Source organism: Penicillium arizonense (assembly GCF_001773325.1).
Source record: "Penicillium arizonense strain CBS 141311 chromosome Unknown PENARI_contig020, whole genome shotgun sequence".
NCBI classification, from domain to species: domain Eukaryota; kingdom Fungi; phylum Ascomycota; class Eurotiomycetes; order Eurotiales; family Aspergillaceae; genus Penicillium; species Penicillium arizonense.
The window spans coordinates 373,217-390,092 of record NW_019173297.1 but is presented as its reverse complement, the minus strand read 5'-3'; the positions used below and the strand labels follow the sequence as shown (position 1 = coordinate 390,092).

Genomic DNA, 16,876 nt, shown 5'->3' with positions numbered 1-16,876 from the left:
TCTAAACCACCTACAATCGCATTATAAACTTCAAAATCAGTATAGAAAGCCCTCACCCGTTCGAAGCCCTCACCAACCACAGAGTATGTCGTAGAGAAAAGCAAATTTCGGCAAGAACATAGCGCCAAGGTCCAAACACCGGCGTTAGAAGGCTTCCACCGGGCCGACACGAAGTGATATTATCACCTTAAAAATAATGAACATTATAAATATATAGATAAAACGGCGATACAAGTCCATATGACACAAAGCAATTCTCCTCGAATTGCCTAATAGTGTAGAAGTGGCCGTCTTATCTGCAGTCTCTACAGGTCCCCCCGCAACAAAGCCGACTCTTTGGTTGTCAGTCCCGGTTCGTAAGGGCCGGCCCCACAGCCATCGCGCGGACCTTCTCAATAGGGAAACCGTAACAGAATATCTATCTATCACGCTGTTAGCTGGTTTGGCCACTCCGGGGTGACAAAGTATGGGGAAAGCGGATGTTACCGATGGGTATAAGATGTATCGCCTACCCCTTGCTAGGCAACATTTGCCTGGGCTTGATCACTGTTCTTGCTGCAACCATGACGACTATAGAAGATGACCCGAAGGTGTTTCAAGGCACGCCTAATGAAGATGCGCGCCTGGAGAATTTGGGATATGAGCAAGGTCAGTCTACCCAGCATACTACTCGTTGAAAATTACCCAATAGGCCGCTAATGTGTTATTGCAGAGCTCAAGAGATCTTTTGGTCTGATTAGTATGATTGGCTTTAGTTTCAGTGTGGTAACATCGTGAGTATCGAAACATTTTGCTTTATCGCTTCTGCTTTGTATTGACAACGTTCAAGATGGACTGCACTGAGTGGTGTTTTTATCGTCGGCGTGGCCTCCGGCGGTCCTCCTGTTATGATCTTCAGTTTTATCGGTGTCAGCTTGTTGACACTGGCCGTCGCAATTCCTATGGCAGAGATGTGCTCAATGTATCCAGTGGCCGGTGGTCAATACTCATGGGTTGCGGCTCTGGCTCCTCCAAGTATAGCTCGAGGTCTTTCCTATGTGACTGGATGGTTCATGTTGATTGGTACTCATTCCGATACTGTTGCTCCCTGGCATTTACTAATATCGGTATAGGTCTGTTGGCCATGGGTGCCACCAATAACTCCATTGCCTCCAATTTCGTTCTCGGAATGGCCAACCTTATATTCCCCGAATTCGAAATTCAAAGATGGCAAACCGTTTTAGTCGCCTACCTCGTCGCATTCCTTTCAGCGGCCGTCAACCTCTGGGGCTCACATTTACTCCACCGAATCTCGAAAGCAATTTTGATTTGGAACGTCGCATCGTTCGTTATCGTTACAGCCACGATCCTTGCCACAAACGACCACAAACAGCCCGCATCCTTCGTATTCCAAGACTTCCAGAACGGCACTGGTTTCGGAACTGGCATGGCCGCCATTATTGGTGTTTTACAGGCCTGCTTCGGCATGTGCTGCTATGACGCCCCGTCACATATGACGGAAGAAATGAAATCTGCCTCCAAAGAGGCACCCAAGGCTATAGTTCTCGCCGTGGTCCTTGGTGCAGTCACTGGATTTATTTTCCTTGTCTCTCTTTGCTTCTGCATCGGTGATATCGAGTCAACGGCTGGCACGAGCACTGGTGTACCCGTTATTCAGATCATCTACGATTCCACTGGGAACAAGGCTGCCACTGTTATCTTGTCAAGCTTGATCTCGGTCATTGTGATTGTGGCTGGAAACAACATTCTTGCTGAAGGATCGCGTGCTGCGTATGCCTTCGCCAGAGACAGTGGCCTACCCTTTTCTAAATTCTTCAGCAAGGTCGAAAGCAAGACCCACGTTCCTGTTAACGCTGTGCTCCTTACTCTTGCTGTGCAGCTTGCCCTCGGTGCTATTGAGTTTGGCACAACCACTGGATTCCAGACTGTCATTGCTATCTCAACGGAAGGCTTTTGTAAGTTACTTTCTTCCCTTCTTTCGGCACCGTCACTAATCTCTCGTCATCAGATCTATCATACGCAATGGCACTTATCAGTCGCCTGGCTGGATACTTTTCCGGTCATGTAACGAAGCTTGATGGCCCCTACTCTTTTTCGGTACCAGTCTCCATCGCTCTCAACATTATCGGACTCTTGTTCCTTCTATTTGCAGCTATCACCTTCAACTTCCCGAGCACAAATCCTGTCGATCAACAATCCATGAACTATACCAGTGCTGCTGTTGGCGTCGTTGGCGTCATTAGCCTCATAACCTGGCTTACTACGGGACGAAAACAATTTTCTGGCCCAGGTGGTGTGAGCTTTTTAAGTGGACAGAACACAGCACAAGATGTCACCGGAGCAGATGTGCCAGCGGCTGAGAAGAAAAGTTGATTGGATGTTTCAAGAAAAATCTCATGTACTTGTATATAAATTTCTGTATTCGAGCCGTGTGTCTGTCATTCATATTTAGGGGTAAATTTATATTAGTGCTACTTTTGCTTAATCCGAATAGAACACAGCTGCATCTAGACTTGGAGTACCGATAAAGCTCTTGGCTGTCCGATGAAGAAATATTGGTGAGTAAGGATGGCTTGTTCGTCAGCGATTGTTAGGCATTTTGTCGTTCACAAACATAAATGTGTATGAGGGTTTGTTCTGCGGAGATTTGCTACTCGCCAGTCCGTTTGGGTGGTTATTTGTACCCTGATGTTCATGGCCTCCGTGTAGCCTCAAAATATGTCGCGTTTACTTCATTCATTGTCCCTAATTTATTCAAGTGGACTTACAGATAAACTTGCGGACTGATTTTGATAACTACCACTTCTCCATGGGAGTTGCTAAGGGCACTCCTTTATTAACTAACTAACTATGGAATAAATTAGTTTTTATAAGGCGTCGAAACTCAAATCTGGAAGTATGAAATGATCAATTACCTAACTACCTAACCTCTTCCGAAACTGAACCCCTTCAGAGTTCCTACATTCTGCCCCAGCTGCAAACCAGAATTATGAGAACCCGAAAACGTCGCATTCGACACATTGGCGGCCCCCTTATCTTCCTCCGGAAGAACAATCTTGGACGCCCACTGGGTAAGAATCCGAAACATCTTCTTGAAATCCTTGTCATCCTCGCCGTCATACTGGCTCAGCCGTAGCTGATTGCGCGCCAGGCGCTCAGGAGGAGGAGCATCGGGGCCTCGGGCCAACGCCTCATCAACGATCTTCACGTCCTTGCCGGTACCGCCCAGCTTGGTGCCGGCTCCGGCATAGAAACCTTCCACCTCGAACTCAGCCCCTGCTTGCTTGAGCTCGGCAAACCGCTGGGGAATGCCGCTGAGGCGATTTAACCGGTCTTTCAGGTCCGACTCGCTGGGGATCTCCGCCTGAGCGATTCGGAGATAGTTTGTGGCTGCTGCTAGCGATCCCGGCTGGAAATGAGGGGTTCCTAGTAGTAATATACCGTGGATATAACCAATGAGCTCTCTTTTCCTGGGATGTTCGGCGGCTCGGACTAGGGCCTAGACATGAGAATGTCCTACGTTAGTGGGGTTTCCCATGGACAGCGAGGGTAACGTACATTCTCTAAAACAACGCCACCGAGACAATGTGCAACGAAAATAATGGGTCTTTCTTCCTGTTTTTTGCTTCGTCAACCAGCTGGATCAAGAGGCACTGGTAGAGTAGAGCGGAGCTGGGAAGAAAACCTTTTCTTTCTCAGTTCGATGGTCCATCAGCTCGTTGATCAGGTCGTTGGAAATGTCCGTGATTTCGTCGTCCTCGTCAAAAAAAGGACCGATAGCCGCTTCATACTCGAACGACAGGATACATGCGTCGGAGATTTTACCCGGGAGGAGCTTTTCAGGCCAGAAGACATCCGCCTCGGATGTCCACGGTGCTTGGTCGCCGTGCAAGCCGTGAACAAACACAATACTATCGGGTGTTTTTGGGTAAGTACATTGATTTAGAATGGGATGGGCTGGGCTAGAGAAAGAGATTGGGAGAGAAAGAGATCGGGGCGATCTTACTCAACTTTGGCGTTGGCCGGTTCCCTAACCGCTCTGATAGACATTTTGAAGATGGATGCAGTGGGAAGGAAAGCTAGCTAGAATATGTAGCAAGCAAGCATGCAATTAATGATCCTTTGCGACTCTTAAGGGTTATTGACTATACAATGCAGAAGGGGTGACTGGCAGAGGGGGGACGACATACGACCAAGGTAGAAGCGTGGAAAATTCACAACCAGACGAAAAATTCACCTTGAGATCTGCTTCCTACTTGTTTATTAGTCTACGGGCAAGCCTAGCTTGTATTTTCTCATTACAAAAATTACATAAAGCGGCTGAAGCACCACGCCTGGTCGTACTTTTGCGCTGAGCGATTAACCTACATGGATGTGCTGGCTGAAGCCTCGGCCCTCCCCGAGTCCCCGTGCGTCAATTCCATGCAGAATGTTCAAAGAGGTAAAAAGGGCAGTCATGCTATTTGGCTAAATAAGCTCGTTAATATCCCGTCTCGTATAAGTGGGGGGCGAGGTGTCCTTTCTATGAGATCTCGCCTATCAATTGCTACCGGATTGCAGCTGGCTAAATGGGCAGCTCCTCATGCTACATTGATTGCCCGATTAACTAATGATATTGGTATGTCCGGTACGAAGAGGTCGGGGTCACTCCGAGAACTCTTGAGATAGACGGGAATAACTCACTCCCTGACCATTGATTCTCAATGTCCTTTCATCGGTGCACGTGGCAGAGAAAGTATACCGCCTGAGCCTTGAGGAAGAGGGACTATCAACAGGGTGGACGAGAACTACCCTTCCCGGTTCCCAGTTCATTATTCTGGAGGTTTCCGCTGGAGGGCCACGCTAGTCGCACAGCCTGGGGCTGGGGTGCTGTATCGGTCCCGAGCAGCTAGCGCGATCCCGTTTGACTTGGTCATAAGGGGTCAGTTAGGAAGGTTGAGTATGCCGTAGTCTCTTAGAATGGGATAATACATTTGTGTGTAGAATGCTATTGTTCTCCGAACTGGGACGGCGGGGGAGCGCGGTATTTTTCACTGTTCAGACCAAGTGGAGTCGGAGGGGTATATGCGGCTGGGAGCCTGAGACCAAGAGTTACAGCTGTTGGCTCTCGATTGGTTGGCAAGTTTAGTTGCGGACTTGACATCCGGATCTCTCAGCCCAGCTCTGCTTCCCTGTATAGCAGATGAGGCGCTGGACTATGCTGGCTCATTGAATATTGGCTTTCCTGTGTCCAAGTCCAAACAACATCATTCACATACCTCCCTCACTCATTCAATCTCGCTCCAGCATTCGTCTTTCACGCTTGCTCCAACATGGCTACCCAGGGGAAACTCGACGCGGCACAGGCGTCCGACATCGCTCAACTCTGGCAACGAGCAGTCGAGGACTATGAGAAAAGGACCAAGAAGTCTCTCCACTTGGCCCAGTTCAGCAACATCGACCAAATAATGAAGGGCACGGAAGGCTTGTCGGACGAGTTTAAGGATTTCCGGCATGACCGATCGAAAATAGACAATGTGCGGACTGCATTGAAGAATAATTTATGGCTGATTCAGAAGGTCGTTAATACGGTCGAGGTGGTTGGGAATGCTGCATCGGTATGTTCTCTTACATGGAATTAATAGCGTGTATGCTGTTGATGCTGATGCTGTTGATATTAATGCTGATGATATTGATGCTGATGATATTGATGCTGATGCTGATGATGCTGATGCTGATGATGGTTAACAGGCTTTTCCCCCCGCAATGCCAGCCAGCTTGATTTTCACGGCCTTTGGACAGGTCATCCAGGTACGAGACTCCGGTTGATAACAAAATGACGATTTTGATTTCTGATAACGCCCTAAGTCTTTTGCCTCGGTATCCGCCGACTACGACAAGATCATGGGGTTTTTCGACTTCACGCATCGCTTCTTCGACCGGCTCTCCATGATCGAGGATAAAACTCCCCAGCAAGCGCCGTTCCAGCGATGCGTTGCGCGGGTCTTCTCAGGCATGCTGACCATTTGTTCCGTGGCGCAGGAATATGCAGAGAAGAAAAGATTCAGTGAGCTGCTTTTCCTTGATCGCGCTCTCTCTCTCTCTCTCTCTTTTTTTTTTTGTTACAGCGGTGTTAATTAAGATTGACTCTCTCATCTAGAAAAGTGGTTTTCCAGTTTGATCGATGGATCGGATGGGGCTCTTTCTGGTGCCATCCAGGCAATGGAGGAGGCCGTGAACGAGCTGACGCAAGCCGTTGGCCTAGCCACGCTACGAACCGTCGAGATCCTAGACGACATAGTCCAAAGCATGAACGGAAACGTCGAGTTCCTCGTAGCGCAGGTCACTGTAATCGATGGACGAATGGAGGCCATCAAATCTGACACGGGGACGATCATCGAACAAACCCAGGCGCTAGAACTGAAACAGGACGCCATGCTCAAGATGCTGGACGAGCAATCTCGACTTTTCAACGACGCGGTGCAAAGTTTCGAGTATATCCAAATGGGGTCTAATTTCGGGCAGAGCTTCCAAACCAGTTTGCTGAAACTGGACGTCGTAAGGCTCCGGCTGACTCGGTGGGGTCAGTCGGTTGGACTGGCGAATGTGGACGACGGCGATGTGAAACAGCTCCAGATGACGAATCTCGCTCCCGAAGATCAAGAGCAGGTCCAGGATTTTCTGGCTCAGATTCTGGAGCTCTTTGCGGAAGCTGAGGCGGCGTCGAAGCGATTGCGACGACGCAATCCCACCTTGAAAGTGCTGGACCCCGCCGAAGAGCTAGACGGCGTCTCAGCCTCACTGCACCAAAAGATGGAATATCTCGCTAAGAAGCGGCAGGGAAAGTCCGAGTTGGAGCAGGACCAAGTGACTATTCTATACGAGGAGAAGAATTTCGCCCGGCTGATCGAGGACATCAGCGAATTGGTGGACGGGTTGGTCGATCTTTTCCCGGGAATTCAGGAAGAACAGCGCAAGCTGTGTGAAGAAGAGGTGTCCGGGTTGAACGCGAACGAGGGCGCTCTTTCGCTACTGAAGGAGGTCGCTGCTGGCCAGGACAAGCTGCTGAGTGACACGGTTGTCAAAGTCATTCAATCCACCACCACCTACACCAACAGTGTGGTGTTTTCGGGACCTAACTCGGGCTTTCAGATAGGGAACAATTCCGGCAAGATTAGTGGTGTTCGCTTTGGCGGTTCCTAGTTTGCAATATCTGACTGGGCTTTTGCAAGACTGGTAATCACTGAAATTGAAATTCCATCTTGAACTCTCAAAAAGCATCTTGGATAGGAACATACCTGGGATTATCACTCTCAGGTGAAATAACCTGTCTCTAGTTTTGCTGGTAGATCATCATTAGCAATATATAGCGCAGCGACTGCCTCCATGTCACGATGAGTGGTATATTTTTCGAGAAATATACACATATTTGGAACCTGAACGTCATTGCGGTCCACTCTGTTAGATGCGAGAAGGTCGAAGACTGCACTGATCAAGTAATCCTCTACTCCTATTGGGGTTTGACGGTTAGGCTTGGACAGAGCAGCCACTGGATCATGGAACCATATATCGGGTGCCAAGTTTAAATACTGGGAAAGGAGAAAGGACTGTATTGCAAATCTCCTTTCTACGTCTCAGACTCCGGAGTATCCTTTGAACTGACGGCGTGACTGATATCAATCCCGGTATCAGAGATACTATGAGACGTCGATGGGTTACTCCTGGATATATCTCAATATGTATATGTATCTGGGGAGCTCACCAGTCCTTGGTCCTTCAAGGTTCAGTTTGGGTATATTTATATCCAAGAGGCCCTTGATTGCTAAATTCAATTTGATTCTTTCTGCTAAATTGGGTGATCCCTCCCGTCCTAGCTGTTGTCTATTTCACAGACGGAGAGTCTCGCGAAGTGTAGACTAAATACGTCGCCATGGCACATGGCACAGATAATCGGAAGCCTGGCAGGCTACAGGGAACCCACAGCACGAGCATTCCGTGTATCTCTCGTGCATATTAATATTGATTTCAATTCTCATCTACCATCATGACCCTACAAATGCATATAGTATTCCTGGTGTCCATATAAGACGGAGAGCAACTTAGAAAGAGGAAACCGGTTCGAGAATCGCAGTCAAATGATCGAGAGAAATCAATTGATATAAACTCCCCACAGCTGCTACAAAAAGGAACGACATACAAACAGGCCTACCAATGTTGATAAACCGCATCTGACCTAACCCTGACAGAGACTGAATCTTCAACAGTCAAGAGAAGCTGCCTGATTGACTCCATCCCCACTCCGACTTCCAGGCAGGTGACTAACCCGCTGTTGGGCGATTACCGTCATAGCTGAAGTGTTTCCAGTATTGATGTAGTCTCCGTCGATCAATGTCGAAGCTTGAAACTAGACCGTTGCTGAATCCAACAACCACTTGATCGCCGTGCGCATCAAAAGAACAAGCCTGGAGATCAGGCAATAGCCGAAGGAAGGGCATGGTCCCATAGTATATCCACTCTACTCTGACGGAGAGGTTCTGTAATAAATCCGAATCCGACCTCACTGGCAGTTCCTCCTCCCCTTCCTCCGACGCGGTGCTCTCAAGTGATATTGGTCCAATGGCTGTTTCAAGGTATCGGTTGCCTGCTGCGAATTCTACGCCATACACCTGCTCTGACGTCTTAATCTCCTTCCATGGCCGGGACGACTTGATATGACTACCGACAGCGCGCCCCAGAAATTTCGAGGCTTTGAGCGATTTTTTGATTTTCCAGACCTTGATGGTCTGATCATCACAGACTGCTGCGATCTGCTGGCTGTCTGATGAAAAGGCCACTGTGATGATTGTTGTGTCTGCATGGGCCCCTGTTGTAAGGGCCACCGAGACCGCCGTAATGATGCTCACGAAATTGCATTCTAGTGTCTTCTGGAGGTCTCCCGTTTCAGCATCCCAAAGCTTAATTGTTTTATCTTCGGAGGCTGATGCAATTAGCTTGCCATCAGGTGAGAAGGTCAAAATGGTGACTTGGGTTTCGAACGCGTCCTCCAACCCCGTCAGGGACCCAAATTTGTTTATGTGGCCTGCCAGTGTCTTCTTGAGATCACCTGTGGCAGGATCCCAGAGACTAATTTTGCCGTGCTCATGGCCTGTCGCAATCAGCTTGCTGTCGGGTGAGAAGGCGACAGTGCTGAAATCGTCGTCGCTCTCAAGTGAGTTCTGCAGGTCACCTGTGGCAGCATCCCAGAGGTTGAATGCCTTTTTAGAGCACGAGGCGATCTGCTTGTTGTCTGGTGAAAAGACCACAGCAAAGACTGCGTTTTGATGGCCTGCTAGTGTTTTCTGGAGATCGCCCGTTGCAGCATCCCAAAGCTTAATAGTGTTGTCAGCGGAGCCTGATGCAATCACCTTGCCGTCTGGTGAGATTGTCACTGTTACAACCCTCCCTGAGTGGCCTACGACATTCTGGGTGGCACCTATGGTAATATCCCAACGCCTGATAGTGGTATCAGTAGAGCCTGTAACGATCTGCTTGCCGTCTGGTGAGAAGGCCATGGACATAACTGTGTCTGACTGGCATGCTAGCGTCTTTTGAATATTGCCTGCAGCATCCCAGAAGATCATGCAATTAGTAAAGCATGCTGCGATCTGTTTACTGTCGGGTGAGAAGGCCACCCTCCGGGCGTGAGGGTATGCCAGTGTCTTTTGGAGATCACCTGTTGCAGCATTCCAAAGATTGATAGTGTTATAACAGGCTGATACAATCTGCTTGCCATCTGGTGAAAAGGCCACAGTCCAAACCATGCCTGTGTGGCCGACTAGTGTTTTCTGAAGGTGACCTGTGGTAGTATCCCAGAGCCTGACTGTGCCGTCATAAGAGCTTGATACAAGCTGCATGTCGTCTGGTGAGAAGGCCAGAGCTAAGGGTGTGTCTGAATAGTCTGTAAGTATCTTCTGGAGGTCTCCAGTAGCCGCGTCAAAAAGCATGATAAATCCATTATCATGATAATAACCGGTTGCTGCGATTTGCCTGCAATCCGCCGAGAAAGCCAGGGCGTGGGGGCTAGGGGGCCCACGATCGCGCTCTTCTGGTGACTGCAAGTGGAGCCAGTCCTGACGGTCGCCTGTGGTGGTATCCCATAGCATAACAGAGCCCTCATAAGCGCCTGACCTAATCAGCTTGCTATCTGGTAGGAAAGCCATAGCTGTGATCTGCATTGAGTGACCAGATAGCGTTTGCTGGAGGCTACCTGTAACAGTATCCCAGAGCTTAACTATGCCATCCTCAGAGCCTGATGCTATCTGCTTGCCGTCAGGTGAAAAGGTAATAATTCTGACAGTTTCCAAATGGCCTGCTAGTGCCTGTATCATAGGCGTCCAACTGTCCTCCATGGGAGGAGCTCTTCCCAGCCATACAGGAATTTTGTGAAGGTTTTCTCCTTTTACAACACTTGATTCAGGACTGAAAATGATGCCAGAGCTGTAGATTTGAAGTGGCCAGTGCGACAAAGTGTGGTAATGTCGCAATAAAAAACGCATAGTATCTTGCACGAATGCTAAAGCTTGACAGTCATCCTTTGTCAACTTAATTAGTAAAGACGTAGGCGTCAGAGAAAAGACTAAGAACCCACTTTCAATATTTCTTCCAGTGCTCTCAACGCATCAATGGCCTTTGGTAGCCTGTCCAACAGACTTAGGCATTCTAGCCATTCCAACAACTTTGTGTGTAGGAATACGCTAACTTGGCTCTTGTCGCTGTCGTTGCTGGCGTTCTTTAGATGTGACGCCCAGAACATAGCTGCATAGTCCACGCGAGACAGTACGCCATTCTTCGGTCCATTTTCCAAAGCATCTAAAGAGTCTCTCGTGGCATCGGGCCACGGCAGGTCGACAAGGTTGGGCTTAAGATATTCAGATAAATAGCACAGACAAGCGAGGGCAATTTCTTCATGTCCGAAGCGTCCATGAGAGTCGAGTATAGACAGCCCATTCTCCCCGGCCAAGTAGTCTCGCGCTGACTGATGAACAAACTCGATGTTGTCTTCGCGCAACCGGATGAATGAAGCACAGCAATCGACCAATGCTCTAATGGTGTCCTCTTCATGGGTTAGGCCGATCACACTAGCGACTTCCTCCACTTTCAAAGGTCGGTATACCGTCATCATGGCCTTGAGCAGTCGCATACACTTCTGTACTTCAGCCAGTTCGCCTTCGTTGAGCTGGTTCAAAACCCGATCATAAAACGGATGCAAACCCGGCGGCAAGCTTTGAACTGTGGACAGAGCGTCATCTCGGCAGACACTCTCGAGCGCCTTGCATACCAAGCTTACCCATAGGAAGGTACCTTCCGATCTTTCAGTAAGCTCAGTCTCTATTTCGCTCTTCAGGGTCGCTCCATATTTGTGCTGGCGACTAAGCTCCTCCACTTTAGAAGTGATATAAGCCTCCACAGCCCCAGAAACAGACTGGGAATTGTGTTCACCATCCAGATTAATTTGCACCTGGTCCTGACCGGCTAATAATACCCGCTCTGCGCCGTCCCATGGTCGGCTTGTCAACATCCACTTGATCTTACCGGGATGATCCAGTCCCTTTCGCACGATGGATTTGAGAAAGTCAACCACGTCGTCATCCTGACATTCATCAAGCGCATCAACAACCATATATACCCTAGAGTACTTGCACCGGGCCAACATCTCGAAAAGAATGTTCCACAACGATTGCCACGAGGTTACATCCTCGCTGAAAGACTCCTGTATGGTATCCCACCGGCGACGGAGCGATTCTTTCAGCTCCGTTTGCTGATTCGCCAGCTGCAGAATCAACCCCTTGAGAATGGCTTCCAGTGTATTGAGCTCGTAGTCGGCATTCTGGCAGAAAGAATAAATAACCACGGTGGATTCATCCTGCGCCCGGGCGAGCTGCTCGATCAGACCGATTGACAACATGGTCTTCCCTTTCCCAGCGCCTCCCTTGATCCAAAGCAGGCCGACGTCGTCCCCATTTTCCCAACCGTTGTACTGCGGATCTTCAAGAATCCACTGGATGGACTGGTGAACCAACCTGTCCTTGCTCTCTTTCAGGCGATTCTTCACAGCCAGGGAGTCCGGGCAGCGCAGAGCATGGAGACAGATTCGATCGATGTCTTCGGTGGTGTACGCTAGAAACAGCGTTTAGCCTCCCTTAATTTAACTGGAAATCACATGGAAATTACCACGCGCCACATGGAATTCTGCTGTGATGGAGCCGGAATTGTTTCCAATCTGGAGGCCATGGTTTGTCGCATTAAAAGCAGTGGATGTGGCCATCATCAAAGCATTCACTGATGCAAGATTGTGCTGGAGGGAAGCTGCGGCTCAGCCAGCTGAATGAGCGCCTGCCTTCAATTACTAGGGATTTCAGGTGGCGTGTTATTTTGCAAAGTACAGTTGCAAAGAAAGAATTCGGAGTTTCAGCCGTTGGGCACTAGTAACGCTAGGTGATTCTGTCTGTAACGAATACAAGAGCTAAGCACTCGGAGTTAGCGTCCACAATCACATCCCCTTCCGCCTTTTCCCCGAGTGATACTCCACGTCGGGCACAAGCACACTGAAAATGCCCTGGTGAACACCCGATCATGGAAAGCCATCGTGCGCGATAAGGCGTTGGCCCGCATTAGAGCGGCAATTGATGAAGAGGCCGCATACCAGCTACTTGCAAAGCTGCGAGCGCCCCTAAAAACCATAGGCTTGCTTCTCCATTCTGACCCTCATACGACCTCCCCAACCAGCCCCCAGCCCCCACAGCCCCCCGGGCAACCAATCCACAGCCACGACAGCACCAAGGAACAAGACTCCCGAGGTCGCGCCAGCAGCACACCTCCGCCAGTTCACATTCACACCCCCCCCCCTCCACTTCAGCACGGACGAGCAAGCCATAGAGCAGGCAACGTAAGGAAGACAGAGAACAGTAAAAAAAAAAGAACTCTTAGGAGACGCTAAGCTCACTATCAAAGATACTTCCTGCCGGCTAATACATCATGGGATCTATAATTGGCTTTTCAACACCGCACGGCATCCCACCAGGGCATGGACTAAATAGACCAAGCAGTCCCTGTCCATTGTCCTGGCAGGATTGTGCCCTTGGTTTTGGCAGTGACTCACATTCGAAACCTGCATATAAATGGTGTTGGTCAGTTGTTGACATTGTTCCGAGATCAAGCTGTGCTCCCCATGGATGGGATGGTTGAGCCCCAAGACTATGATACAACCCGTGAGAACAGCCGGAAATTCAAAGAGATCTTGATCCGAAGAATAATATAGTGAAACCAGGGCTGCTCCCATGCTAGATCCTGCGACACAGATCATGAGCTTTCATCATTTCCATGTTTCCATTTCGCCCCTCCTTCTCTTTTCTTTTTCCCATGTGTGACTTGATGCCCTCAGAGACCTTGGATCTCGTGTAATATAATGATGAAGGCGTCGTGCTGATTGGACACATGACGACCTGTGATAAGAGACCTCAGCGCAAAATTATTGTTACTAGTACGAGTTGACGTAGAATGTAAACTACGATCGTAAGGCTTATTAGAACACGTCATCCTTGGGTTGTACAGTTGGATCTTATACTAATCCCGTAGTAAAAATGATCGCTTCGTATTATTACAATGTTCGTATTCCCTGGTGGACGCAAGCACTCTCGCCAAGCGCACGCAGCCAACAGGCTACACCTTGCCCACATTATATGAGCACTTTATCCTACATGTCGGGGATAGACGTGCGCGCCTTGATCACAGCGTCATTTCTTCTGCCGAGTTGCTTTCTAAGGGGAGCGAATCCATATACTTAGCGCATAATGCACGTAACTCCTTAGCTTAGCACGTCCATATACCCCAAGGAAGATCAGGGACACAGACTTCGCCCGCATCCGCAGACGTTAAATACTACAACGATAACAACAACGACGATCGTATTGGTTATATATTGCGAATAGACCACGTTACTCATAGTAGAGCCTCGACGATCCTGAGATTCATATGTCATATCTACGTGTGCCGAAGCAATATCGACTTCCCCATACTCTAACTCGCAGATCGTGTAACCTAATGTCATGTTCAGCTCCAACTCTATTGAACATTAAACCATACATTTGCTGTAATCTGAAAGATGGGGTACTCATTTTGGGACATCCTAGGGTATTAACTTCGTGTGAGCCCTCGCAATAAACAAAACTTCGCAAGGGACGGACAGAGCCGAGTGGCATGCAAGATGACGCCTACCGCCATTCCCTCGCTTCGATGGACCTCTTAAGCAAAATTCGACAGATCACCAGCGAACAGGGATATGACACACCTATCTGGCGGTCAGAATCTGCGATCAGCCCCCACCTCCCAGCGTCGCCAAATCAGGACTGAGCCCTCACCCCCACTGACAACACTAGATCAACATTAGATCTCACAGTCGGTGTACTCGGGTTCGTCAAGAGAGGCGGTATGGTGTGCCAGCTCGCCAATCATACTGACTCTCCAGATAGACTTGTGTCTATTTCCGATCACTGGCAGGACATCGTGAGACGCTTAGAAGGTCGGGTCTCTGTCTATCCGGGGAAATGGGACATGACGACGACGAATACCGAGTGTTTCTGTGGGATCGACGATGCTAGATATGGGGAGTTCGTGCTGCTAAAAGTTTCTGCGGTGCAACGTGCACGTAGATGGCCAATTGGGACTTGTTCGTGGGGCTGGGCAGGGTTGAGAGGCTAGATTTATCTTAAGATCCTTTTCTTTATATTAAGGTAGTGAAAAGTGAAGCTATACCCCATAGTCTCCAGAGTATTCCGTTTCCGTACTCGATTTCACATACACCATGCTCGCCTGTTTCTTGTTCGGTAGTGCCGTGGCCTATAACCTCGTCATGATTATTTATCGTCTTCATTTCCATTCACTCAGTCGATTCCCTGGTCCTCGGCTCGCTGCTGCGACTGGGCTATACGAGATCTACTTTTCAGCCTGGGGTCCTGGGTTCTTTGAAAATGAGATCGACCAGATGCACCAGAGATATGGTCAGTATACTACATCGGTACCATGAGAACTCCAATCTGACCCACGGTTTCCAGGTCCGGTGGTTCGCATTACTCCCGATGAGGTCCATGTCCAAGAGCCATTCGGCTCTAACTATGCCGACTGCTGGATCAAGGGCACGCGAGCTTTGGAGTCTGGTCGTCCTTTGCGACATACCCATTTCCAAATCAGGAAGCGGTCCATATCTCGAGTTCGGTCTTTGATCCGGGTGGAGGTCAATCAGATCATCAGTGGTCTGATCGAGAAGCACCAGGTGCATAAGGTGTATAGTGCAAGACTTCCACCTTTCATTCCACTGTCGCGTGCCCAAAATCCAGTCAGAGGCGATGTGGAGGACGATGTTCCAGTCTCAGATATTCTCTCAACGTCTGGTACTCGGGGTAATTGAGTCCATAGAGTTCCACCCCCGCACATTTGACGAGAAAAAGTCGGAGGTTTGAAGCCACCCGTTGATGATGTCCGTCATTTCCAGTCCTCCATATTCCGACATTTGAGTATAAGTGTGAGGGATCTCGCAGAACCAAACAGAACGCCCCCAAGTGAACATTGAGTGATTACAAAGGAGGCCTGGAAAGTTCGGCTCGGCTTCTTTGACGGGCCCCGCCTAAACGCCTCATTTTTATGCCAGGACACGCGATCGCACTCTCTCCTCCACACCTCACAGCTATATTCAATCATGGTATGTTTACCTGATCGCTTCGATCCCCAGAGCTACACTCTGATCCCCCGGTCCTTTGCAATGGTCCCTCGAACCAAGACTAACCCAATCGCAAACAGCCTCACGCCGACTCCTCCTACTTCGCGCCAGGCCTAAGCAAGGCTGACGTCTACACACAACTCCTGGAACAAACACAAGGTCTACTGGACGGCCAACGGAATTGGGTCAGGTGAGTGACGCGCGATCCCTCCGCAGCAAAGCAATGCGACCACGCCAAAACCCAACTAACACACCACCCAGCAACCTCTCCAACGTCGCATCCCTCCTCTGGCACGCCTACGCCTCCCTCCCCGCACCCTCCTCCTCTGTCAACTGGGCCGGCTTCTACGTCCGCGATGATAAATTCCCCGCCCTGGCTTCGCCCGTCTCGTCCCCGCCATTGACAGGCGCTCCCGGCTCTGGCGTGACCATCTCAACCACATACTCCTCATCGGAGAACCAGATTCTGCTCCTGGGCCCCTTCATGGGTAAGCCTGCTTGTCAGGAGATTCGCTTTGGGAGGGGTGTGTGTGGCACCGCCGCTGCGAAGGGGGAGACTGTTGTTGTGCCTGATGTGCTTGAGTTTCCTGGGCACATTGCATGCGACGCTGAGAGTCGGAGTGAGATTGTTGTGCCGATTTTGGTTCGGGGAGAGGTTCGTTCTTATTTCCTGGTGGTTTGTTGTGGGTCATGGTGCTAACTTGTGTTTTCGCAGACTGTCGCTATTATTGACATCGATTGCACCGAGCCCTCCGGCTTTGACGACGAAGACAAGAAGTACCTTGAGCAGCTGGCTACTTTCTTGGGCGACAACTGCGATTGGTAAAAACACCATATTTCTATAATGGTTATGAAAGATACGGTCTTGGATAAAAGTCACTTGTTATAGGACTGCGGATTTGCTTGCTGTTGATCCTTTACGCACAAAAGTTTCGGGATTTCTTTTTACGCAGGGACCTGCTACTGCCACAGGCCCTTGTGTGTATGTCTTTCATGTATACTTACAATTTTTTTCTCTTTTGAATAAAGGGCTTTCAACGCGATAATCCCCCTCAAGCTTGATTCTGCACATGCGACAACGACTCAAATGCTACAAACAATCCATTAGTCCCGACAGATCGTTTCGCCAACATCCAATTTCGTGTT

At 49.3% G+C, this 16,876-nt stretch overlaps 5 protein-coding genes across 5 annotated transcripts; 3 read left to right on the top strand and 2 right to left on the bottom strand.

Moving 5' to 3' along the window:
- Positions 1-563: 563 nt before the first annotated feature.
- On the top strand, positions 564-2,373 carry PENARI_c020G03479 (putative GABA permease; the record flags this gene model as incomplete). Its single annotated transcript, XM_022634976.1, has 5 exons — positions 564-648; positions 713-773; positions 830-1,062; positions 1,113-1,955; positions 2,009-2,373. 5 exons carry the CDS (start codon positions 564-566, stop codon positions 2,371-2,373), a joined length of 1,587 nt encoding a protein of 528 aa, XP_022485140.1.
- A 550-nt stretch (positions 2,374-2,923) lies between these two features.
- PENARI_c020G01997 (uncharacterized protein) lies at positions 2,924-4,050 on the bottom strand (the record flags this gene model as incomplete). The annotated part of the gene is made up of 3 exons (XM_022634954.1): positions 2,924-3,499; positions 3,686-3,911; positions 4,007-4,050. The coding sequence occupies 3 exons, from the start codon at positions 4,048-4,050 to the stop codon at positions 2,924-2,926; spliced, it is 846 nt and encodes a 281-aa protein (XP_022485108.1).
- A 1,262-nt stretch (positions 4,051-5,312) lies between these two features.
- On the top strand, positions 5,313-7,157 carry PENARI_c020G10637 (uncharacterized protein; the record flags this gene model as incomplete). The annotated part of the gene is made up of 5 exons (XM_022635097.1): positions 5,313-5,597; positions 5,731-5,790; positions 5,848-6,046; positions 6,140-7,096; positions 7,153-7,157. 5 exons carry the CDS (start codon positions 5,313-5,315, stop codon positions 7,155-7,157), a joined length of 1,506 nt encoding a protein of 501 aa, XP_022485153.1.
- Positions 7,158-8,297: 1,140 nt separating this feature from the next.
- Positions 8,298-12,283, bottom strand: PENARI_c020G08637 (uncharacterized protein; the record flags this gene model as incomplete). Its single annotated transcript, XM_022635063.1, has 3 exons — positions 8,298-10,550; positions 10,607-12,135; positions 12,190-12,283. The coding sequence occupies 3 exons, from the start codon at positions 12,281-12,283 to the stop codon at positions 8,298-8,300; spliced, it is 3,876 nt and encodes a 1,291-aa protein (XP_022485086.1).
- Positions 12,284-14,818: 2,535 nt separating this feature from the next.
- On the top strand, positions 14,819-15,421 carry PENARI_c020G06576 (uncharacterized protein; the record flags this gene model as incomplete). Its single annotated transcript, XM_022635025.1, has 2 exons — positions 14,819-15,014; positions 15,069-15,421. The coding sequence occupies 2 exons, from the start codon at positions 14,819-14,821 to the stop codon at positions 15,419-15,421; spliced, it is 549 nt and encodes a 182-aa protein (XP_022485211.1).
- Between the last annotated feature and the right edge of the window lie 1,455 nt (positions 15,422-16,876).